Source organism: Rattus norvegicus, chromosome 3 (genome assembly GCF_021556685.1).
Source record: "Rattus norvegicus strain SHRSP/BbbUtx chromosome 3, alternate assembly SHRSP_T2T, whole genome shotgun sequence".
Taxonomy (NCBI): domain Eukaryota; kingdom Metazoa; phylum Chordata; class Mammalia; order Rodentia; family Muridae; genus Rattus; species Rattus norvegicus.
Genome location: NC_141536.1, coordinates 33,065,127 through 33,091,963, shown reverse-complemented (window position 1 = coordinate 33,091,963; position 26,837 = coordinate 33,065,127). Strand labels below are relative to the sequence as shown.

Sequence of the window (26,837 nt, the reverse complement as noted above, 5' to 3'; positions counted from 1 at the left end):
AATATTTTCCTTTGTGAGTGTCAACTGGAGATAGTTTATAGATTGGGGCTAAGAGCCCATGTCCACTTCCCCTCTCAGGTCTGGAGCCTCTGCAGGCCCCGTGCATGCTCCCACAGTCTGAGTGAGTTCACATGTACATCCATCCTACAGTGTCTGGACGAGTTTCCCTGGTGTCATACATACTCTATGGCTCTTAAAGTCTTTCCACCTCCTCTTCACAGAGATCCCAGGGCCCCGAGGGAAGGGGCCTGATGAAAGCATCTCATTTAGGACTGAGTGCTTCAAAATCTTTCCACTCTGGACACTTTTCCACTTTACACTCTGTCAAGTAGTGGATCTCTGTGTTGGTTCAGGGACAGATTTCTTGAAAGAAACAAACTGCTAAAGTGTACTCAGTAAGACACAGATAACCTGAGTAACCTTGCAATCATTGGCGTGTTTGAAATATACTTTTAAAACCCATAAAAAGAAAACCCATGGATAAAGGCTTTACTGGAGGATATCTTCAAATAAATAGCAAAGCAGAAACGACAGCAACTCTATCCAAACTTTGCAAAATTATGAAGAGACTGTCCCCAAGTCATTTTATGGAACAGTATTTCTCTGATAGTAAAATGAGAAAAAAAGAAAATTATACCAAATATCCCTTATATATGTAATCACTCAAAGCAAAAACTGAGTAAATAGAATCCAATAGTGTAGAAATACCATTACAGAAATAAATGGGGTTTATGTCAAGAATGTTAAGAGCTAAGCTGGATATGGCAGTAAGCACAGAAGGAGAGGTAAAATGAGCAGGAACTGAAGAACGGTTTAGGCTACATACTGAAGGTCAGCCTGAGCTAAACCAAGACACTGCCTTGAAACACGCAAACAAGAAAATAGTCTATGACTACTGTCCACAACGTTATTTTTAAAATGAAAAAAAAAAAAAAAACCACACACACATGATAATCTCTATAGAAAGAGAAAAAAAAAACACTTGAAAAACAAAACAAACAAACAAACAAAAAAACCAAATATCTATTCCAAAACTCAGAAAAATACAAAAACTGGGGTTAGAGAATTTGCTCTGTGCTTGAGAGCACTGGATGCTTTTCCAGAGGCCCCAGGTTTGATTCTCAGTACCCATGTATTAGCAGCTTACAACTGTCTGTAAGATCATTCATTCTCCACTGGTTTGAGACTCATCAGACAACTTACCACACTCTTAGAACTAACTGTCTGATAACACTTGCTATGCAGCTCTAAGGTCTTAAAATTATTACGTTCTGGCCTACAGTCTTCATTCCAATATCAAGATTAATGGGATTCATATGTCAACCAAATTCTAAGTCTAGTATCTAAAATCTACCTTTTCTTTCTTAATTCTTTTCTATTATTTGTCTGTCTATTTGTCTGAAGACAAGTTGTCACTATTGTGGCTCTGGCTGTCCTCAAAGTCACAGAGATGCATCTGCCTCTGTCTCCCAAGTGCTGGGATTTAGGGCACACATACACCACTGCAGCCAGTTTGAATCTTCCTTTTCACTTAGCACATGTTTCTACAGTGTGATCTTGAATTCTAGTCACCCTATTAGTATCCATCTAAGAATCTGTTGTAGTCCAGTGGTAATGCACTAACCTAGCATAGTTTTAATCTCCAAAGTTTTTGTGCATGCAGGGTATGTACCATATTAAAATGTCATAACCAGCCCAATCTTTAAGTCTTCTCTTTACAAATGCCATTTAAAGAATTCAGACTTAGTAAGAGTGATTTCCAGTTCTGACTAAGCACATCCTGAATAATCAGCATTTTGAAATGAAGAAAATCCAATCTCGGCTCTCAAACATTTGTAAGCATCAGGATGATCTGACAGGTCTTATTTCAATACTCTAATAAAAACTTCAGAGTCTCTAATTTGGCACATCTGGGATGGAGTTAGACAATGCATATTCCTAACAAGTTCCCACAGGATAATGATGTTGGAGATTGAAGACTACACTCTGAGAACCACCTGTTTAAGAAACACCCGCTTAAGGCAATACAGCCCATAGACTGTGGTCCTCTATAATCACCAAACTTTAGAGTAGACATCTGGAAACTTAAAAGCAATTTGGCAATAATTAGGTACAACCAATATTTAAAATATGTGGTCTTGTATTTTCCTACCTCTCTTACTTTTCTAGTAACATGTATTTTTATTTTACTTGACAACAGTATAGCTTTGCAGTGAAAGAAATAAAATTATTAAAAGTAATATTCATTAAGAAACGTTCAAGGCAGGCAGTAGTTACACACACCTTTAATCCCAGAACTCAGAGAGAGGCAGGAGGAGTTCTATGGGTGCAACATAGTTGGCAAATTGAGTTCCAGGACAGGCAAGGATACACTGAGAAACTCTGTCCTAAAAATACAAAAAATAAACAAAACAAACAAAAATGTTCTTCAAAATAATGAGACATATCTGAAGACTATCCACTTCTCTGGTATTTCTAAACATACACTTCCTTTGAAGGTGACGTCATGCCCATTTCATTAAATGCCACCTTTGCCTGGCAGTGGTGGTGCGCACCTTTAATCCCAGCACTCGAGAGGCAGTAGCAGGCGATCTCTGAACTCAGGGCTGGCCTGGTCTACAGAGTGAGTTTCGGGACAGCCAGGGCTACACAGAGAAACTGTCAAAAAAAACAAAAACGGAGACGGAAAGAAAATATAAAAAACACAATCAAGTTTTAGCTTGACATTAAGTTACATTATTAAACCTCCTGTTCATCAAACAAATTAGGTATCCATTTGCAATAAATTCCTTTAATTGAAAAACAAAGTAGAGGTGGTTATTTTGTCCTGAAAACAGCTGAAGTATTAAAGTATTGACATGTGCACATGTGCACAACTTCTCTTTTTATTATAATTACTTGGGAGGTATATGAAGGCAAGGTGGAGTCAGGGGTATTCAGTGTGTTACATTATAAGCACAGGTGGAAAACTGGAAGCCATCTCAACTGTGTGGAAATGTCATAAGCTTTATTATTTGACTTACAGATCAATGTCTCAAAAACTCATTATAAGTTACTTTAAATTAACATGCTCCATTTGATAAAGTAACAAGTATCTGCCCTTTATTCCTGCATCTGACTGCTGGGTTTCTGAAACCTTGTTCTGAGTCATGTATTTGCTAATGCTAGTTAAGGACATAATCTTCAATATCAGTTCTTCCTTAGGAAGGTGACACAAGCATCCATGGCATTTAGTCTATGATCATTTACTCAACAGAGAAATGAGCAGAAGATTCAAAGTAAGATTCAAAGTACGCAAGTAAGTTACTGACATTTAGTTGTAAAAAAAAAAAAGACTTAATTTTTTTATTTGTCTTTATTTCTCAAATTATCTTTCATTCCTATGATACTAGGATTGATAACCTCATACAGTAGTTCAAGAACTACATTTTCAAACCAAGAATCAAGGTGTGGGGAGAAGGCTCAGTGGGCAAGTGCTGAGCAAGCATGAAGACATGAATTTGGAGCCTCAGTATCCTATGTAAAAGCCAGTTGTGGTTATGTGTGCCTATAACGTCCATGCTTGAAAGAGGTAAAGAGATGGAGACAGGATCAACCCTACTAACCTAACCAAAATATAGGGAGCCCCATAACCAGAGAGACATCCTGAGGGGTTAAGGTGGAGATACCTGACATCTTTCTCTGGCTTCCACACAGGTTTAGGCACACTTAGAGATACCTACCACAACCGCCCCCCCCCCAAATATTCAAGAACTGTATTACTGTGTGGTAATTTGAATAACAATGGCCCCCATGGGCTCAAATATTTGAACATTTAGTTCACAGTTGCTAGACTGTTTAGGAAAGGTATTGGCCTTGTTGGAGCTGTGTTACTGGTGGGGGCTTTTGAGGTTTCAAAAGCCCACAATAAGCCCAGTGTTGCTTGCTTTTTCTGTGCCTGCAAATTGTGGATCAGGTGTAAGTTCTCAGCTACTGTCCTGCTCCAGTACCATCCCTGCCTGCTGCCACCATGCTTCCCACCATGATGGAAATAGAATAACCCTCTGAAACTGTAAATTAAAGCCTCCAATCAAACTAGTAGCTGTTCTAAGTTGCCTTGGCCATGGTGTCTCTTTACAGCAATAGAACGGTAACTAAGACTCAGTGACTGTAAAAGAAAGATAAAGAACATAAGGTACAGTTAGCAGCCTGCCAATTCATTGGGTGTGGTGGTGTCAAAATGAATGGCTCCTATAAGCTTATATGTCTCAGTACCACTCCACCCCTACACCCCACCCCACCCCTACACCCTACCTGCTTGATAGAACTGTTTGGGAAGGATCAGGAGGTTAGTACCCCTGGAATGCCCAGAAACTATAGTCTCCCAGTGATCTGAGATCCTGTCACATTGACAACCTTAACCACAATATTCTCCATTATCAATATTATGTCATATTTTTTAACTAACAACTATCTTACTATCCGCAAACCAAAATGTGTCAAAGCCTTCAGGTGTTCTATACCTGAAACAAACAAACAAACAAACAAACAAACATGAAAAGTTCTGCTCCCCAAAGATTCTCAAATCCTACAGAGCATTGAAGAACCTAGGGAATCTTAATAATAATAATAATAATAATAATAATAATAATAATAAATGTAAAAGTTCACATTTTGATTCTCTAACCTTAGGATGGGACCTGGTGTTTAACATTTTAAATATTCTCCCAGGTAAGACCAAATCGCCATGTCAAACTTTTGCACAACAAGGTTTTCAATTACATAAACATCTAAAATGGTATGGTTATGGTAGACCCTCTGTGGAAACCATCACGACAGCATGTCTTATAGACTCCACACTTTGAAACCACCATGACCTGAAGCCATTTCACTGCAGACACTTAGTTACTAAGTCATTATCCTCACAGTAACTGTCACCTAACAGGTGAATGGCTACTGTACAACAGCTATAATAGGAATACCAGTTAGCAATAAAAAGGGATGAAGCTTCCTTTCAGAACTAGGAAGACTTTTTAAAAACAATTGTCTCACTCTGTAATTGGCAGATCTGTAACTACAAATTTGTGGTGATCTTCCTGCCTCTGTCTCCTGAGTATTGGTTTATAAGTTTGTATGGCCACACCCAGCAATGGATAAACTACTGATGTTACAATATGTATAAATCTTAAAAATAATTAAATTCTGAGTAGCAATAAGGTAGAGGGTTAAAAGTATATTATGTTCCATTTATACAAAACTCTAGAAGGTATTATTAATCTCCAATTACAGAAGACTGCTGCTTATTTAAAACTCAAGGTATGGGCTGGAGATGGCTCAGTGGTTGGGAGCACTGGCTGCTCTTCTGGAGGTCCTGAGTTCAGGTCCCGGCAACCGCATGGTGGCTCACGACCATCTGTAATGAGATCTGATGCCCTCTTCTGGTGTGTCTGAAGACAGGTACAGTGTACTTACATATAATAAATAAATAAATCTTTAAAAAAAAAAAAAAAAACAACTCAAGGTAGCGTGCTTTATCCTGACTGTGGAAATGGTTTTGTAGCTACACACAAACACCAGCACTATCCAATCACATAACATGTATAGTGTGTCAAGTATACATAATATAAGAACTCTGCCTTTTAAGGGGTTGAGAGTGGTAGGTAGTAGGGAACTCTGAGGGTCATTTAGAATTTTAGTTCTAAGTTAGCACTAAGCACATGTACTGGAGAGTGAAACAGACAGTGATGATCCCCAGGGGTCTGATGGCACTTATCAGAAGAGAAACCACTATCTGGACAAACTGTTTTTTTAAAGATTTATTTTATTTTATGTATATAAGTACAGTGTTACTGTCTTCAGACACACGAGAAGACGACATCTGATCCCATTATAGATGGTTGTGAGCCACCATGTGGTTGCTGGGAATTGAACTCAGGACCTCTGGAAGAGCAGTCTGTGCTCTTAACTGCTGAGCCATCTCTCCAGCCCCCTGGACAAACTGTTATTAATATCTATAGCTACGAACTTCGTCTTACAAAATATAAAATTGCAGTAGATATCTCTGCAGATATTTGCCCCAATCTGTAAATTTCTGTTCTCTTCCACAAACTGAACAGCCATCAACCAAGCTGATTAATCAGTTACCTCATCATACCCAAAGTCACAGTTAACTGAACCAGACTAGATATGTAACCTCAACTAGCCAACCACATTCTACCTCTCAGTAACTTAGAAGAATGGATTACAGAAGCTTTGGGCTGGCCACATTTGGTCAAGAAGATGTCCAAGATCCTTTGTAGAGAATTAAAAGAAAACACTATTTGAGGCCTAGTGTTTGAGAAGCAGAGATAAACAACCCAAGGGAATCGATGCACCTAGCATAATTACATCATTTGGTAGTGTTGTAGCATGAAAAATTAACATACAGAAATCAATCGCTTAGGCTAAAGAGATGGAGCAGTTAGGTTAGGTTAAGAGCACTTGTTATTCCTGCAGAGAACTGGGGTTAGCTCAGAGCATCTGTATCAGGTAGCCCATAATTGTCTGCAACTGTCAATGCAGGGAACGCCCTTTTCTGGTTTATTAGGGCACCAGGTCCACACATGGTGCACATACATATGCAGGTACTTACTTACGTGTATATATATAGTCAAAATAGGTGTTTTTCAAAGTAAAAAAAACCAACAGTTTGTAAACACAATGACAATAGAAGGGAATATTAAAATGCCATTTACAATAAAAATCGCATAAAACTCCTATAAAAACTCAACAAAAGAAAAGCATTCCTCAAAAATAAACAGACTTCAGCAAATGAGAGAATCCATAAGTGTATCAATTCTCTGTAAGTCGATTGATCAATGTACGGTGAATCCTAACAAAAATACCAACATTATTTTCTGGATTTTTGGCAAAATAATTATAAAGTTCACATGAAAAAAATGCAACGGTACCTAGGAAATATCTAAGAAAGCAGAGCAGTGAGAGAGGCATCGAAAGAGATGAAATAACTGATAGGATGTAATGATGAAATTATAAGACAATTAACAATTAAGGCAGTAAACACTGTGCTCAATGGAGCCGAAGAGAAAGAAGCTGGGCATGAGAAAGAAGCTCTGGCACACAGCTCTAACCCCTCTGCAGGAGACTGACACATGGGCAGTACGCGAATCCTACCTCAAGACAGTCAAAAGGCCCCAGTACCTAGGAAACTTTGCAGAAAAGATAACTGTAGTTTTTCTTGGAACAACTGGATGTCCGTTTGGATGAGGGAAGCTGGTAATAATTTTGGGGCTTGGGATATGAGTCAGTGGTAGAGAACTAGATATAGCAAAAACAGAACCTTGGGTCTGACAGTACAAACAAACAACAGCATATACTAGAAGAAACCATAGAAATTCCATATAAACATTACAATAATTAAGAACCAAAGGGAGAGACCTTTTAACTACAATTACATAACAGAAATATTGTAATATATTGTCAATATTGTCAAAATGGAACTGACTGATAGTAGCCCCATCTTTGAACCACCATCTAGCTACACCAGTGCCACAGAGCCCACAAGGGTTTAATGAACATGAGTTCATAATACACATGAACACTTAAGTTCCTTTGGTTCTGAGCACCACTATTCATCCCAAACTCAGGTTAGACAATGATCCAACTATAAGCTGTCTTATTTCTATATTATCTATGTCCTAGGATTCAGTGACAAGACCATACAGACTCAATCAAAGAGATTCATTTCTAAGATTTTTCAATCTAACAGAAACAGGTAAAAACCAAAATAAGTTAAGTGTCTGTTCCCCTCTCATATTCATATATAGGATACTGTAGTGGTATCCAATTAAATACTTACGCTGATTCCATCAGTGGCCTGTTCCTCACTACCCGCCCTAATGTTCTGGGTTCTCAAATGAAAGGCACATGCACAGCCTTTATATGTGGATATGCCTAAAACAACTCAGTGGCTGGGCCACTTCATAACCTGCACATGGCTAATCCACTTCCCTCCAACATTCCCAAGTTATTGCTTACTGAACTGTGTATTCCACCTTTGTTGTCCCGGACCCAGTCAGAGAGCCCTTTTAGGCTACAACACCCCCCCACCCGCTCCTACATGGTGGCTACGCTCTCTGTCCAGTACCTTCTCAGATGTGGTGTCTCAGTTTTTAATTGGGTACTACAACAGGATACTTACACATAAAAGGGAGAAAGACAGAGAGCAGTACATTCACCTCAAAAGCCAAACATGGACTTCTGAAGGTAGATGAGATTTAGGGAATCAATGTTTCTTTTCCATACTTTTCTGGCATCTTTTCACATATTTAATAATGATATGATAGAAAAGTAGTTATAGGATACACAGACCTAATCTGGAAATCCAAAAGGATACTGCAACCAGAAAATTCCACACCTATAGTACACAACATGGAAGTTAGTAGAAGTGATGTGCCATCATAAACAAAATAAAAGTTATAAAACCATATGATCGATTCAACAGAATAGGGCATTTGAGAAAAACTCAAGAGTGTAGAAAAAATTTAACTCAAAAACATGGCTACTCTGGCTGGAATACAGATGAATCTTTAATTCCAGAAGACAGAGGTAAACAGATCTCTGAGTTCAAGGCCAGACTTGTACAGAGCAAGTTCTAGGTATAGAAAAGCTTAGGTAAAGACAGGGTGGTATGTACCTTTTCCCAGCACTCAGGAGTCAGTTGAGAGGCAGTGCAGCAGAATGGGGTGTGGCAGTTTGGTTGGTGGCATTTCAGTTCATAGAGTTCAGTTTTTTTACCATAACAGTTTTACAGACAGGTTGAAGAGAGAACAAGCTGACACTGGTAAAAACAGAATGAACCAGAGAATGAGCAGGAGCTAGAAGATGAAAACAGATTGCTAGAGTTAGTTTGAGGCCAAGCAGAGTAATTCAGTCAGAAGTCGAGAGAGAAGCTAGCTTGAATCATTCAGCTTGGAGAGGAGTTTTAGTCAGAACAGCTGAGTTGAACCAGCCAACCAGAGATCATAAAGAACTAGAAACGGTGAGTTTATTCAGTAGTCTCAGAGATGATAAGATACTTTTGAGATCATAAAGAACTAGAAACGGCGAGTTTATTCAGTAGTCTCAGAGATGATAAGATACTTCTATACAAAAGGAACAGAGAGCAATATATAATGATCACCAAAATAAGCCAACCCCTATCGGTATAAGGAATGAGAAAATGGGGGTTGGGGATTTAGCTCAGTGGTAGAGCGCTTGCCTAGCAAGCGCAAGACCCTGGGTTTGGTCCCCAGTTCCAGAAAAAAAAAAAAAAAAAAAGAAAAAAGAAAAAGAAAAAGAAAAGAGAAAATGTTTAATGCTTTCACACTAAGACCTAGAACAAGACAAAAATACCCACTTGAACTGCCTTTACTCAACACAATACTAGCTGTCCTCCTCAGTCTAATCAACCAAGAAAAAGAAGTAAAGAACATCTAAAATGTCACTCTGCAGATGGCATGATCTCATACACAGGGAAACCCAACTCCACCAAAATACTAGAATTATCAAAATTGCAGAATACAAAATCAACAAAACAAAATGAGTAGCATATCAATACACCAATCAATTCCTAAAGTATTAGAATGGCAAAACCAGTGTCATCTAGCCATCTACAACAGACCAAAGCGGGTTAGGGGCACAGTCTAAAAGTCTTAGACTGAATACAGAATGGAAGAAAAACATCTCTCCAATAAGAACCATAACACTGATAAAGAACCTATAGAAAATAAAGAAACATAGAATGATATCTACATTAACCCCCCCCCCGTGTGTGTGTGTGTGTGTGTGCGTGTGTGTGTGTGCGTGCGCGTGTATGTATGAATGAAGCTGGAAAGATGGATGGCCCAATAGTTACCACATACTGCTCCTGCTGAAGCCCTGAGTTTGGTTTCCAGAACTTATGTTGGGTGGCTCACAACTGTCTGTAATTCAAGCTCTAGGAGATAAATAAATGTTCTGGCCTTTTGGGGCACTCCTACACATATGGCATATGTAAACACATGCACATAAATAAAAAAGAAGGGAAAAAAAAGAAATGGGGCAGGGGAGAAAGGGCGAGATAGGAAGGGGAAGGGGAAAATTATCCTGGATCTCAAAATTGTGTTTCTAGACAAATGGCAGCAAAATCTTACACTGATTGTCAATCTTCATTGTCAATTTGACTGAATTTAGCATCATTATGAAAACATACCTATGAGTTTGTCTACATATTTTCAGAAAGGTTTGAGTAGAGAAGTTCCCACCCTGAATATGGGGCTGTACTATTCTGTGAAAAAAGGAGAACCATACTTGAGCACTAGCATTCCTCTGTGCTTCCTGCCTACAGTCACAATGGAACCAATCACCTCACTCCTGCTGTCTGCTGTCTATTCTACCACCAGTGGACTGCAACTCTCCTTAAATCATGATCAAAAGCAAACCCTTCCCTTCACAGGTTATTTCTGCAAATTATTTTGTCACAACGGCAAGAAAGGTAACTGATACACTTGGAAGTATCTTTAAAATGAAAATTCCTTTTTTTTTTTTCCAGAGCTGGGGACCGAACCCAGGGCCTTGCGCTTGCTAGGCAAGCGCTCTACCACTGAGCTAAATCCCCAACCCCCTTAAATGAAAATTCTTACGCTCTATACTAGACCTACTGATTGAGAGACTGAGACTGCAACCCCTAAAGTCTGCTTAAATAAACTTTCCAAGTAATCTGACACATGTTAACATTTGAGATCTACTGAACGAAACCATTTACACTACTCTGGGGGTACTATGGAAGCCCTGACAAGTCCTGCTAAGTGGCTAAACTATCTCACATGGCCTCCCTACCAAGTACTATACATGAACAATCCTATTCTCAATCTTTAGGGAAATCAGTCACTGTCCTTTATCATAAAGTAACAATCAGTGTATCTCCTACATAACAGGCAAGCAGCAATGTTTCTTATGACATCTTTTCATAAATCTTTATTCCCAGGAATCATAGGTCCCTAAAATAGTCACAGAAAATAACCAAAAGATCCACACAATGGCTGAGAAAATAGTCATCTTTTAACTTCCCTAAACTCAAGCAAATTTAACATTTTCTTTGGTCTTACTAATGTAGTCAATAGTAAAACATAGTACTAGCAATACTAACAGAAATCATAAATCTTTTCATGTCATGTTACAATGTTACTTGTCAAAATATTGTTCAAATTTAACATAATCAGATTCAACTCTGCACCCTGCTTTAAAGCTAATATCATTTAAACTGTTTTCTAATATAACTCTCTGATTTTTTTCCCCCTCAAACAGGGTTTCACTGTGTAGCCCTGGCCAGGAACTTGCTCTGTAGACCAGGCTAGTCTTGAACTCAGAGATCCGCCTGCCTCTGCCTCCCAAGTGCTGAGATTAAAGGTATGAGCCACCTCTGTGAATTTTCTCTGATTCTGCATATTAAGGTATTATCAGACAGCCAAAAGGATCCATAACCCAGAAAAGCCGAGACTCCCCAGATAAAGGTTCTCACATCAAGTGTTACAGCCTCCATTTAGAAACTGGTAGAGGAATCATTTCCTAATTACCCAAACGGGAATGCTACCAGAAATTAATGTGCAGGGGGCAGATGTAAACATTTCTCATTCTGCCTGCAATAGTCTTGTTATCGTTCACTACAGATTGAATTGCTAATAATGTTCCAGCTAAAATATTACAAGAATAAAACATGGCACGGCTACATTCACCAACCTTGTTCTCTAAATGTGCTAACCCTGAAGCTCACTGACATACAAGACTGTCTTCGTCCACTCTTGTGCATACTACCCCGAAGAGGCTGTCAGCACACAAATTTATTTTCTCTCATAACTATGCATTTACCCAATTTTTAAAATAAAAATCGACTCTGAAAAACAAATACAATAGTAAACTATACATTTAAAACCCAATTACTGCTTTAGAAGTAGCTAAAAGTTTTGTTCTTTTTGCCAGAATTTTAACTTTTAATTAGGTCAATTTGACTTAATCACTCTGCCACAACACAGAAAAAAGGAAAATATACATATTAACTTGCTAGTGCACTGAACTAAAGCTTAAAAATAAAAATATTTTCAACTGGCAAGATAAAGAAAAAGTGGGAAATTTATGTAAGAATGTTTTGGGGAATACTTCATATTTTATTCTTCCCTTTCCTTTACTCTGTATGACTGAAAACTGTTCATCAATAATAGTTGTTAACAAATGGCATATAAGGCAGATTCAAGTCTTGCCAAACACGAGCTCTTTCATTTTAAAGCTATGCTTTGAGGGGCTGATGAGATGGTGCGCGGTTAAGAGCATCTGCTATTCTTAAGATGGACTGGGATTCGGTTTCTAGCACCCACATGGCAGGTCACTACCATTTGTAACTCCAGGGGCATAGAATCACACTCTCTCTTCTGGTCTTTGGGGGCATCAGGCATGTACCCAGTTTACTTAAATACATGTAAATACATGTAAATGTAAATACACATTTAATAAAAAATAAATAAATCTTAACAAAAATGACCTTTTGAGATGGTTATCACTTCAACTGTCCATGGGAAGAGGCAAAGGCCAAGGCTATTTTGTCCAATTAACAGTACTATTAACTACCTACCACTTGTGAGATTCTTGGTCAACCTTTACCCACTTTGCCTGAGGAGGGCAGTGGTAAGGATATGAAGCACTGACAAGTAAAAACATAGGCTTACTCTCACAATGCAGCCATCTGATTTCAACACTATATTCGCTGAAGGGAAAAAGAAACCTAAAAAAAACAGATAAAGAAATGCTGCTGAGGAAAATCCGGAATGACAACTATTTACTTGTACAATACTAACTCCAGAAAGAACAATCCTGAATGGTGAGGTAGGCAAATTTGAAGTTGTGTTTGTTCCATTTATACAGTACAGGCAAGGCCCATAATCAAAGACTAACTTTAAGACAAAGTCTAATAATTGTAGGAGACCTTCTGCCATCTGTATTGGTCTCCTTAGTGACTTATTCCTATCAGCCATTCCTCCTGGCTGACCCTGCCATTCATTATCCTTTCATTTCCACTCTACTTGAAGATGCAGGGATACATGCAGTCATACAATCAAACTTAACCAAGTAGCTGTGAGCACAGTTAATACCTATATTATAAACCTTCCATCATTTAAAGTCAAAAGGGACCTAAGTTCCTGCTCGATATCCTGTTTGTGTTAGGTATTAAATTAAACATAATAACTTTCCTATGCCCATTAGTCTAGTTGGGAAAATGTATACTCATTCTCTCCTTTCATATACAGCATTCGAACTCATACAGTTTTTTTTTTTTTTTTGGTTCTTTTTTTTCGGAGCTGGGGACCGAACCCAGGGCCTTGAGCTTCCTAGGTAAGCGCTCTACCACTGAGCTAAATCCCCAGCCCTGTACTCATACAGTTTTACACACAAAGCCAAGACACAAGAAAGCTGACTAAAACAGTTAATAGTGATGAGTAATAGCAGTAAGATAGTGCAAGAAAATCAGAGCTAATGAAACAGCCAAAATATAGACTAGACTGCTCTATCCCTTTATAAGAACATAAGGTATTAGACAGTGGATAAACATAATGAACTCACATATAAAAAGTACTCCACGTCAAAACAAGGAATGGCTGTAAGAACTGCAGAGTTCAATCTTAAAGGAGCATCCCAACACCCAGTGCCATATTTGTTCTCTTCATCTAGTTATGTCTGGATTGATAGACAGAATGGAAACTTGCTACGCAAGTCATTTGCACAGGCAAAAGTCACCTAAAGGTCAGTCTAATTCTATTTCAGAAATGAGGAAACTACGGGCCAAGAAGGCTAAACAAGTTCTTTGAAGCCACAGAAACTTACATAATTCTGCAAAGTATGAAGGATTTGCTTTCTTTAAACACATTTTAGAGATTTCTTTTATTCTAATCTCATTAAAACCCTTTCAAATTCATGATTTGTAAAACTAAGTACATGAATTCACTACAGTTCAAACCATGGATTTAAAAAATTAATCTACCTGACTTCCATACACAAAGTAGTAGCTGTCTGGTTGACTTCCTGCCTAGGAGTAGACCACCTCTGTAACTACCAGGCTTAAAGACAGAAGACAGAAGCTTCATGCAACTCTCACGGAAATCATGCTCCACATACCAAGAATCTAAAATTTTAAACTGAGAGAAATTTAGCGGTGATAAAAATAGTAGGGCTGGTGAGATAGCTAAGGGGGTAAAGATGCTTGTGCTAACTAAGCCTAACAATCTTGAGTTCAACTCCCAGAACCCACAGATGCAAAAATTGTCCTCTGACCTTCATACATGTCACAGTTTGCATGCATATGCACACGCATGTGCACACACACACTAAATAATTGCAATTAAAATTTTTAATTTAAAGATAGAAACACCTGATATTTAGTGAATGCTTACTCCATGCCAATTTAACTTTTCTAAATAAAGGACAATTCATCTTTCAACAAATTGATGGGATCTTATAAATACTGGCATGTCTAAGAATGCAAAACAATATATAAGTGTGTGTGTGTGTGTGTGTGTGTGTGTGTGTGTGTGTATTCTCACGGTCTCTCTCTCATGCATATATATATATGTATATATGTATATATGCATGCATGCATGCATGCATCCTGGGGCTGGGAGAGGGAGAGGGCCTGAACTAGGAACCCGTACACTTAGCCAATATTGTTCAGTGCTTCTTAAAGATAATTAGTTATCAGTGATACTGATGTCACTTGCTACTAAAGGGTCTATCACTGCCATGGTTCCTGGACTTGTCTCTGAGAAAATTCTCAGAGCTCCTTAAAGTAGCCAGATTCATTTTTTGCTGCTTGAAACCAACAAAATCATCTTAATTGTAAAATATAAGATAGGGCCTCATTTTCAGAAACAAATGATAAGCATATACCACAGATATAGCATTCCTCTCTCTACATTTAAGTGGAATGTGTATACAAAAGGAACTCAGATTCTTCAATACCGTCTGCCTCAAGTCATTAATTTAATAGATAAACCAATACAAAGGTAAGGCTCAGAGTCCTGACGTCAGACACAAGACCTCAGTTCAATTTCTGACTCTACTGTATTTTATTTTAGATGGGTCATGTTGAACAAGTTTAATTTCTAAAGTGCCATTTCTGCCCTCTAGAAATAAGACATTCACAGGTATATATCCTATTGCTATAACGAACTCTAACCCCTCCACTAACTTAACAAAATGTGGGACACGCTCAACATACTCTGGATGTTACATAACATTAACAACCTGAGATAAGGTAGGAACTTCCATCGATAAAGGCCACCTAATGATCAGAACTAGGAAAAAAAAATGACTCCAGACCCACAACTGAAAAAAATCTTTCTTCCAGACTACTCTATCACCTCCTGGGCCCAACACTCAAAGCCACCTAGAATCTGGTACTTTTATGCTTTGCTCAACTTAATCTCCACCCACTTTTCTTCAATCACTTACCAAATATTCACTGAACTTCAACTATATTTGAAGCATTCAGATAGGAAATGTTAGAAAAGAAAGTTTAAAAAAAAAGTCTGCATATCCAAAAAAGAAAAAGCTAAAAAATAATAAAATTAGTATAGAGCGCCACTGTCTCCTGGAGTTTGGATCAGTAGGTGAAGAAGGTTATGAATGAACAATAAGGAATCTGGAAGGTCTGGATAAGGACCTTGCTTTAAATACCTTACGCTCAAATATCTGCATTAACATATAATGTACAACCAAGCTTGAAAGATCAAAAGTGGAAAAAGAACTGATGCAACCAGGTGGTGGCGGCAGAGGCAGGAGGATCTCTGTGAGTTCAAGGCCTGCCTGATCTACAAAGCAAGCTTCAGGATAGCCTGGGCTACACAGAGAACCCTTCTGGAAATACAAACTAACGAAAAGAGAACTGATACAATGAAGCTATCCCTACCCACACCTGGCATGTATGTACTAGTTCACACAATGTAACGTTTAATAGAAAACTCAAAATTCTCTTTCTGCAGGAAGTTTTCTCTCAGCCTGGCAACTACACTGGCATTTTACTTTTTCTGACATACCCTTACATCTGCCATGTTAACTTAAGGTCCTAGTTTGCTAACTTTCCCTATACTGTACATAATCTTTACCTCAAATGACTCACTTTAAGCTCCATGAAATCAAGATACATATTTTCTTGAAAAACTAAGAATACTTCTGCACACTGGCTTATACATAGCTTTAATAACCATGCATCTCAATAACTAATATCCTACTATCTCATCTTAGTAACATAACACTTATGTTTTTACAATATCAATTTACAAAACTGTACTTTATCTTCTATCAGAAATCATAGAAAACACAAGTGCCTAAGTAATTCTGAAAAGATAATAAGACTCAATATATTTCACTCAAAAAACATCAATTAAAATACAAATGACAGAAATCAAGAAAAAGTAATGGGGGGAAGTTACAAATTCAAGTCGGTCCTGTTTTCTTTGAAAGTAAGCTAAAAGGTGTAGTGGACATAGCTACAATTTCATGGGGAGTGATTGCAGGAAGACAGTGAGTCTAAGGCCAGTCAGGTTACAAAGCAGGACTCTTGTCTTAAAAAAGAAAAAACTGACCATACATATATGTAGGTACACGTATGCATGCATATATGGGTATGTGTGAATGATAAATCATATGATTCATGCAAACCTTGACTTGTGCCTGAATGAAGCTCTCTCTCACAGAAATCTGCCCATAGTTATAATAGGTAATTAACACAGGACAAAAAAATTAGTATATCAGTCATAGCTTTGTGTTAAAAAAACAAAAACAAAAACAAAACAACCTGAGTATCAAAAAAGGCCTGTACTTATAACTCACAAAAGTAATTTAAAGAAATTTATATCACATTTACATAAGATTCTTAGTACAGTATCTTAGATCTAAATATTCGACAAACAGGAGATAGTAAAAACAGTAACCACCACACTACAACATTCGTGAAGAAATGACAGACTGATTAACTGATCACTTGATTTTTTCAACTGACAGTCGTTAGGCAAAAGATAGCAAACATAAGAGAAGAAAACGATGTAAAGACACGTGTCTAAAAGAAACGGCTGAGAGAAAGATGAGATCAGCAAAGACAGCATCATGCTACCAAATGCAGTTTCTAGATCACCTATAGAGAGACGTTCAGAAGGTTAACTCAAAATCAAAGGTTAAGTCAATAACCTCATAAGCAAACTTCTCAAACACAATTCAGCTCTATCTAAATCTGAGACATAAAAGCTAGGCTCTAATTTTTTTTGAAAGATTAAAAAGAAGCCCTATTTTATATTCTACTGAATATGTAATAAAACACCAAAGCGAAATGTGATTAAGTCAAAGCACCAACACAATGAGGTCAGAATTCGAGCAGCCAATCAAAGGCTTAAAGGCATTTCCTGCAATATTAATAGTCAAAAGAGAAAACCAATCACAGAAACCTCCAGCTTTCTTTTGACAGTCAGAGAAGCAAGGGAACCAATCCACATACACCCGTGGTTGACAATAAGGCGGGACTGAAGGTTCATTGAAGAAATTCTTCAGGGTGCAGTTACTATGAACTTCGCACACAAGTAACAACACTCCGGAGTCGTAAACAATGTCAAATCAGAGGAAATTCAGTCTTGGGTATAATTTAACCGCTGGGAAGAAGGAAACAGCATTTGGCAAAAATTTGAACATCTGGCCAAAAATGCAACTGTCAATGCGGACCCTCTGAGTCCTCAAGTTGTAAACAGCCATATCACATGCAACTTCCCCGGACGCTGCACGGGAAGCGCAGGCCCGGAGGCTAGTACCAAGCACTGGGGCCCCGTCCTAACTCTGCGCAACCAAGGAGGGCCAGTCCCGCAGGCAAAGCCCGCGTACGGTTCAGGGGCTCGCTAAAGCAGAGTCCGGGCCGGAGTTCGCTGCCCGGCCGCAGGGTTGCATCGCCTATTCCCGCGGCACCTCCTCCGGCGGGCAGCGCAAACCATCACCCTCCTAGCAGGGAGATGCATGTTTTGAAAGAGCTTTACTTTTCCTACACCGTTGCAAAGGCAATTTCATGCACACACGAATTTTAAAATGTAACGAAAATATCGCCTAGTCAAAAGACCCCTCTCGACCATTTAATCCCGCTCCCGGGGAGATGTCTACAAGGTAAACAGAGGCCGTACGCCAAGTGCGGCCGGCGCATCCCTGCGCCATTCCCGGTCGCTGCTTACGGCAGGGTCCCCTTACGGCAGCGTAAGCGGCGCCGAGAGCTAATCACAACACTGGGACGCAACAACATGGCGGCCGCGGGCGGGCGCTGCGCCGGCCGACAGGTTTACGCTACTCCGCCGGCGTAGGGTCCGGAGCGCGCAGCGGCAGCGGCGCCCTCCAGCGAGCGTAGAGCGCTCTGTGAATGGCGAGGCCCGGCTGACAAAGGGGAGGGGGGAGGAGGGAAGGGGGGGTAATAAACACTCGAGTCCCTACCGATTCCTCCTCCTTCTCCATCCCGGTGGGCATCTGGGGCACGGCCCGGTTGATGGAGACGCAGTCGTTGAGATCAGGCATGTCCTTGCCGCGGTAGATGGGCAGCGGTTTGGCGGCGTCCAGCGCCCGCGCTCGGAAGGAGAGTTTACTCATTGTCTCCCCGCCTTACAGGAACAGCCCGGGCGGCGGCGGCGGGGCGGGCGGGGAGGGGGGAGCACTCCCGCCGCCTCCTCCACCTCCTTCCTCAGTGCAGCACGGCCGGCCCGCTCCTCCTCCTCCTCCGCACTGCCCCCGGCCCCAGCATGGGCGCCCACCCCGCCCAAAAACAGCCCCCCGCCGCCCGCGGCCGTTTCCACACTCTAGATCCGCCGCTCGCCCGCCCGATCCGCTCCCTGCGCCATGGCCAACATGGCGGACATTACCACAGCGGCGGCGAGCGATCCCGGCAGCCCGCGCGAGAGCGCGCCCCCGCCGCGGGGACGCGCGTCGCCCTCTCCCTCCCTCCCTCCCTCCTTCCTTTCCCTCCCCTGCCTGCCCACCCACTCTCTCCGCGGCGCGGCGCGGCTAGCCAGCCGGCGAGAGCGAGCTGAGTCCCGGTGCCCCTTGGCCGGCCGCTCGGCACGCAGGCGGGGCGGCAGGTGCCAGGTGCTTTCGGCCCCGGCTCCGGAGCAGGCGCCTGTGCCTCCGCCGCGGCCGACTGGCTCCGCGCTCGGCTCCCTCGGGAAGGCTCGGAGCACAGGATCGCCGGCCTCAGGGGGCAGGAGGCGGTCCACCCCCGGGCCACCGGCCTCCACTGGAGCCTGCCTTTAGACAGCTCTGCTCTCCCGGCTGCCTGCTAGCTGATTTCGCGCCTCGGGTTTGCGCATCCCGGGGAGGTACGATAAGTCCGCTGTGTCTGCCTACGCCGAGAGGCACAGCCCTGCTGCGTCTCGCGCTCTGAAAACTTGGGCAGTCCCAGTCCAAAAGAGCTCTCCAGAGCTCTTTTAGGCACCTGAGCGCACCCTCGCCTTCACCAGGAGGATGCTCTTGGTAGACACGAGGGCTCCTAGTTTGAGACTACTACTTGAGGAGTTGCTGGACGCAACAAGCGGACTTGCACCTGTCATCCAAACTTTCTTAATTTGATGCCATGCATTTCTTTGATTTCAAAAACATGCCGGTTCTTAAAGGTTCCACTTGAAATCTCTAATCAAAGATAAATGTGTGTAAAAACAGTGGTTACTGTGATGACTCAAAGAGTTTAATAAAGTTCGGGACTCCAGTTAGCTTGCGTGTTACTGTGTTACAACCAAACTGTTGGATAATTAATAGCAAGAATCGTAAATACTTGAAAGGGAGCCGCAAAGATGATAGTCCAAAAAATGGAAATACTTGAAGAAAACGATGCAGACACACAAGAGTGATGGGAGGTTGATTACCAAATGACATCAATGGACAGTTGCTGTGACAGGTCAAAGAAAATGAGACATTGCTTTGGTCAGAAGTGGTTGGGGAAAACTGCAAAAAGAATCAAATTGACTCAATTAAATACCAGCTACTGTTGACACAAACCTTTTTGTTGCAGTTTCTTAGTCTTTAAGCATTACGTGTTTCTAAGCAAATTCCCACATAGTGCAACAATTTTACCACTTTCTGATCCTTGGAAAACACCCTACCTAGCTCATAAAAGGGTAGATGGTTTGCTAAAGTCCAACAGTAAAACGGATTTCTTTGTCAAGTCTTAATATAGCAAAACCATCTTTCTTCGTTGTCACCCATCATTTTTCTCTATTTCCTTCTCTCCCTGCTTTTTTCTACCCTCCTCCCTCTCTCTCCCCTTTGTCTCTAGCTTTTCCTTCCTGGTTACATCTAAATAATCTAACCAGTCTGTCCAGGGACACTTTGGAACGTTATTCAGTGGCCTTGTGTTTTATGTCCACTTGTTATTGGTAACAACGCAAACAGACTGTGACCCGTTTCTTGTAAGCAACACCTTTCTCGTGCTTGTGGGCATGCCCTGTTCTGAGTGTTACCCTCTGGAGTAGTTCCAATCCTTTGTAAGGAAGAACAAAAAGTTCTCAGAATAGGGGGTGGGGATGGGGGTGCAGATCTGAAAATCAGGGGGAAACAGTGGTTGAAAATAATGAGTCATCCAGACCTTTTATTTAGATGCCCATCCCTTCTCAGGCTCAGTAAAGATAGCTTCCTTCTAGTCTCTGTGCCTAATGTTACACTCAGAAAAAGAAGTGTGAACATTGTGTGTGTGTGTGTGTGTGTGTGTGTGTGTGTGTGTGGTGTAGTCCCAAGTAGTTGAAGTCCACTTAATTCTTATTGCTATATACTTCTGCATAGGGAGAAACTCTGTGACTTTTGCTAAAAAGAAAACTGAGACCCAAACATATAACTTGTCAAGTTCCAGTACGAGAGGACCGCAGACCTGGATTCAAATCTGGGTCTATGCTAACTCCAAAACACTTGTTCTCCTAGTCATACAATTTATTATGCAAGCTCTCTGGTTTATTGACCATCCAGATGTTCAAAAGTTTCTGACCCAAAATCAATTAATGAAAGCCTCCAAAGCTAATTAGTGAGAAAGTCTAGCCAATGGGAAGACATCTGCTCTTTCATTTCTCTAACCCTAGTTTCTTACCTTACAGAAAGCAGGCTTCTAGTATGTTTGCTGATAGCTATGACGTCGTATCAGCTACATGAAGAACTTCAGTGCTGCTAACACCATTCTGCTGCAGGTTAGAGTTTGAGTGCCTTCCTGACCTGGCAGCAGGCTTAGCCATTGATGCTAATTTTTCTTTTCATGGCCTACTCAACTCCTCAGATTTCTACCTTTGGTGATCAGAACTTTAGAAACAATAAGAACACCTCAAAGAAACTTTTTTTTTCTAATGTAAAACTCAACCATGAGAATGGCTTTTGCGTCAGAGTTGGTTTGCTGTTGGTCTTTGTTTTGGATGGGTAACAATTTTATCTTCCAAAGTTCCCTTTTCTTTTTGCCTTGTAGGCAATGATTACAGAGCTAAGAACAAAAGAGTTTGAAGCAAATGTCACATTAGCCTTTCACCTGAGAGTCAGTCTGTATTTCCTTAGATTCTAATTCACTGCCTAAACCCAAATGCCTGTTTCACATCTGGAAAGGATTTTTTATTTGTATGAAAATACTATTTATTATAATATTTATTTCTATTTGTTGAGTCCTCTTATTTGTTAGTGCTAAAGACACAGATATCTTTTCAGCGTTTAAAGTAAATCCTCTTAGGAAACTTACCAAAACCTGTTTCAAGTGGTTATGCAACCTAACCTATTCTAATTTCCATATGCAGTGCACATGTATTCGTACAGCCATCCTGAAAATCAACCCACTTCAAATGTGTTCTGGATCAATCCAAATGACAGTCATTTAATCTAGCGAATGTAATATATAAACACCAAGAATTAGAACCAGTTTTATGACCATAAAAATATACAAATAAGTAACTACAAAAAAAATAGAAATGACATTTTAAGTTTCTAGTTCCCAGTATAATAATCGAGGCTTCCAAATAATAGACAAGTTCCTTTTTTAAAAGAACCTTTAAACTAGTAAACACAGTTGCTATTCAGTGATTTCAGGGTTTTGCAAATGTCACGTTCTTTCTAATTGACTCCCAGTCTCAGCAAACCCAATTGAAAGTTAATTGGGTTGGTATGTGGACTGTATCTCCACCCTTCCCCCCTCTACGTTTCTAGGAATGAACCTAGTACTAATAAAGCTTCCTTGTTCCCCATATGTAATCTGAATGTGGAAGTCTGCATTCATTACAATCAACTGGAATCAATCCTGCAGTCCCAGAGCTCTTGGTGAAGGCAATTCTTGATCATTTGAAAGGTTGGGATAGAGACAGTACTGAGGGGACACATGACAAATGTCTACTTTCACCTCTTCATTTGCCACTGGGAACATGAGACAGTAAATAAAACTCTGTAGCCGTGGCTTAGTTACCGAGCAGCATCTCTTCTCTCAGACCTGGTTGGAATCACAGGGTGCCACCTTGTGTATAAGCTGACAATTTACTTCCCAGCTCCGCCAAGGCTCCAGACAGACTCAGAAAAATAGTCTGCCAAAAATCTCTGCGTCTTATTGACCAGCAAAAGATGAAACAGATTCACTGAAGGAGACAAATTTGAAAATACACATCTCCAGAGAATCTACACCACTTTATTTTAAGACCGGCAGCCCGTCTCATTTATCTCCCCACCCCTGACCGGAAAACACACCCAATGTCCCACATATGGAATAGATTGACCCAGGCTTTTAAGTGGGGAAGGGGGTAGAAGTAATTAAAGCTCTTGTGATGTGCCTAATATTTCTGATTTGGACACTTATCTGTGTTCTAACCTGTGAGTGAGGGAACTACTTAGATTTAATTTCAGGACTTGGAATTCCTTACGGGCATTAGGTTCTATTCAGTGGGCGAAGTTGTGAATGGTCAAATAAGATAACTTTCACTGCTCTTGCTTGAGGAAAAAAATCTCCGCCTTCAGTAGTGCCATGTAGCTAAGGCTCATGGAACCAGCGGGACCTTTTTTGTTATTTCCAAGAAGGCAATGGAATGAAACTTGGGGCTTGTCAGGGCCCTGTGGGTGTGTTATTGGTTAGGTCTCCTGTAACATGTTCATCTCAGCTCCCTTCCCCAACTTCCCTTACTGGATCATTATTTTCTCAGTCACCCCAGGAAGGTAGCTGGGAAGGTATGTGCATTTATTCATATTCTCCCTCTCCTCCCCCTTCCTGGTCCCCCTGACCATAAACAGGCTCGGAGCACTCAGCTCTCTAGGTCGGAAAGTGTTAGCTGAGAGGACTCCATTGCTAGGAAACCTGGTTTCAGCTATTTTAAATGCTTCTCCCCACCTCTGGTTTTTTGTTTGGTTTGTTGTTGCTGCTGCTGCTGCTGCTGCTGCTGCTTCTGCTGCTGCTGCTGCTGCTGCTGCTGTTTTGCTGTTGTCTCCCACAGACAAGAGCTGATGTTTAACATAAAAGCACAGATTTGTGGATGAAGTACTTAGCTGGAATCCTGAGTTAAAGAAAATGGAGAATTGATTTAGTAACGGCAATGCAGTTTGGAGCTAATTGTTGCTGTCCTAGAACAAAACAGCTCATTTCCTATGGTATTTACATATTGAATTCCACAGTGGATAGTCAAGAGGCTGAGAGGAAAGCAACGTTGTATCTCCAAATCTAAAGGCCATTCACTTACCTTTCCTCAGCGGTTAGGGGTGACTTTGCTGGGAAAGAAACAAACTACTGAAATAAAACACTAATGATTTACTTTTTTTTTTTTTTCTTTTTTTTCGGAGCTGGGGACCGAACTCAGGGCCTTGCGCATGCTAGGCAAGCGCTCTACCACTGAGCTAAATCCCAACCCCAATGATTTACATTTTTACTAGTATACCTATTTCACCTTATTTCAGAAAGAATTTCATGTGGCTTTTGGAGGTAGCTAACATAATGTAGTAGGATGGCATTTGAACTCTAAATTCCTAGCATCATGAAATAAATGTCAGCTTCACAGTTCATGGTTCCCATTATATAATATGATTACTCAGGGTACTTACTGCTGCTCTCAATCAGGATGTCCAGAAGTAACCAGAACAGTTAGATAGTGCAACATTAATCTCAACAGTATCTTTTCAATAGACCTAACAGGGCCCCCTAGTGATGTTTCCTGCAGTGACCTCCCATATAAACTATGAGATTAAAATGAGTCTGGATGGCTGGGGCTATGAGGATGAGCCATACAGGTTTGAGGGTAAATGGATACTGTGGCCCCAGGCAGCCCTTCAAGAATAGCTTTTTTTTTTTCCTCTACTGTCTCTGAATAAATTGGACAGAGCTGAAAATTGGGCTCTGTCCTTTTCACCTGAAGTACAGCTCTTCTAAGTGACCACTTACATTCATGTCCCTCCAATGACCATGCTACAGAGCATAAAGTTAGAATTCTTTTGTGGAAAAAAAGAAAAAAAAGAGCTTAACAAGTACCAATACCTTTTCCTCTTGCAGGGAGCTAAGGGTTTGACCTTTCAGAGTTAAGAGATGATTTGACTTTGGATAATTGAGGTAGGTATTGTCATGTCATGTTGGATGGCATCGGGGGATGGGGATGCTGAGAAAGTGTCCTTGTATTTGCCGGGTGTGATGGCAATTCCTGGTTGTCAACTTGTCTACATCTGGAGTGAATTACAATTCAGAAATGGAGGGCACACCTTTGATCCAGAAATTGAGGTTGAAAAATACAGGCTTCTGGCCTGGATCTCAGCATGGAGATTGTGATGTAGAGTGGCCATGTAAAACTTAGACCTTTAATCCCAGGAGACTGAGGCAAGGTGATCTCTGAGTTCAAGGTCAGCCTGGGACAAAGCAAGTTCCTGATCCAGGCATGCTGGTACACACCTTTAATTTGGGCCACACCTTCTGCTAAAGGCCTACTACATAAGGACATTGGAAGAAGGAAGACTCACTCTTCTGCTTGTACCTACTTGCCAGCATATCTCTTGCTACCCACCTCCACCTCCTCAGGGTTCCAGCTTATACAGAAGACCAGCTGAAACAACTAACTTGGTGGGCTGAGTAAATACTAGACTTTCACATCCCACCCATAGCTGCCCACTGTTGGGTTAGTTGGACTACAGACTGTAAATCAGTACAATAAATCCCCTTAATATAGAAAGACATTCCCTAAGTTCTGTGACCTCTATAGAACCCTAATACAGAGGTTCTATACAGGTACTAAGATTGGTTCTAAAGGAGCAGAAGTATAAAGATGAATCTTTTAAGAATCTGAAATTGGCTTAATAATTCACCAGCACCTTCTAATTCACCAGCACCTTCAACTGCTGAAACCCCTCCAGATACTTCCTCTCCTGGGAGCTCCGAGAATATGGAAGGTCCATGGTGAAAACTATATTTCAAATTTAAAGAAGCAAATGCCTTTGATCATCTCAATCCATCAATTGTGACTGGCAACGAATTAGGTGACCCAGTATATGAAATTTTCTACAGTTTGAGGGAAAAGAAGGAAAATGATTTTGCTGGCTTGTTGCTCTTAATACCTCTGGATAAGTTGACAAAGGAAAAGAATGAGCTGTCTGATAAAATCAAATGGCTCAGGATGCAAATAAACAATCTAAAGGTTTCTAAGTGTGCCCTTGAAGAGAATCTAATCTCCAGCAGCCATAGAACTCAGGTGGCAGAAAATCAGACTGAAGCCCTCATTATAAGATTGGCCAAATTACAGCAAAAATTCAAGTCTGAGCCTCAGAGGGTGTCAGCAGTTAAAGTACGGGCATTAATTGGCAAAGAATGGGATCCTATAACTTGGGATGGGGATGTGCGGGAGGACCCTATTGACACTAAGAACTTTGAATCCTCAGATTCTCAAGGGTTTACCTTACCTGAGGATGTGGTACCCTCAGCCCCGACCCTTGAAATAATGCCTTTTTCACATGAGGCAATTAATCCCTCAGAGTCTGATAAACCAAGCAGAGACTTTCTCTGAAGAAAATGCAGGGCAAGACAATACTGACATTCCTCAAGGCCCAACAATAGTTTCCTCCAGACCTATAACCAGACTCAAGGCAAAGCAGGCCCCTAGAGGGGAGATAGAATGTGTGGTCCATGAGGAAATATGTGTGGGAGTGGATTTTAAGGGTGTAGGGTAATGGTGGAAGGAACATAAAACTAGGTCAGGCTGAGTTTATTGATATGGGCCCTGTGAGTTTCTAGGTTCCCATGGTTAAAAAAATTATCAGAAGTTTGAATGGTTAGTTGAAGCGTTTCTCAAACGATGGCCTACTGAAAAGGAGTTGGAAATGGCTGATATTCCTTGGCTTAGAGTTGCTGAAGGGATTTTAAGGCTCAGGGAAATTGCAATGCTAGAGTGGATATGCTGTATAAAGCCTAATCCTCCACAATGGGAGGCCCAGAAGATATGCACTTAGGGAATTCTATAGGATGCAAACTGCTGAGAGGGGCACCAGCGCATTGAGTTTTGTTCTTGCCTTTTTCCTCATGCTTGGAGATGCTGCTGCTCAATTGGATGAATTAAATGCAATGGGTTTAATTGGGCCCAGAGATAGCAGGAGCCAGGTGGCAGTATTGGATCACCAGAGACAAAGTGAACATAGTTATTATAATGGGTCTCATAGACAAAACAATGTTTATAATGCCATAGCCCTTAGTGGTCAGCACAGGAGAGGTGAGATTTATAATGGTATGACTCGAATGGACCTTTGGTGCTGGCTGATCAGTCATGGTGTTTCCAAGCATGAAATAGATAGGAAGCCTACTGCATATCTGTTTGATCTGTATA

The 26,837-nt window shown here is 40.8% G+C and overlaps 1 protein-coding gene across 4 annotated transcripts in view; it reads right to left on the bottom strand.

The window, feature by feature from the left end:
- The window catches only part of Epc2 (enhancer of polycomb 2), a 93,717-nt gene extending 74,767 nt beyond the window's left edge, over nucleotides 1-18,950 (bottom strand). For 3 of the 4 annotated variants that reach the window (XM_087653052.1, XM_087653053.1, XM_087653054.1), the window contains exon 1: nucleotides 18,499-18,950. In XM_087653052.1, coding sequence (XP_087509178.1) covers nucleotides 18,499-18,651 — 153 coding nt within the window. In that variant the 5' untranslated portion in view covers nucleotides 18,652-18,950. 4 annotated transcript variants of the gene reach the window in all.
- Between the last annotated feature and the right edge of the window lie 7,887 nt (nucleotides 18,951-26,837).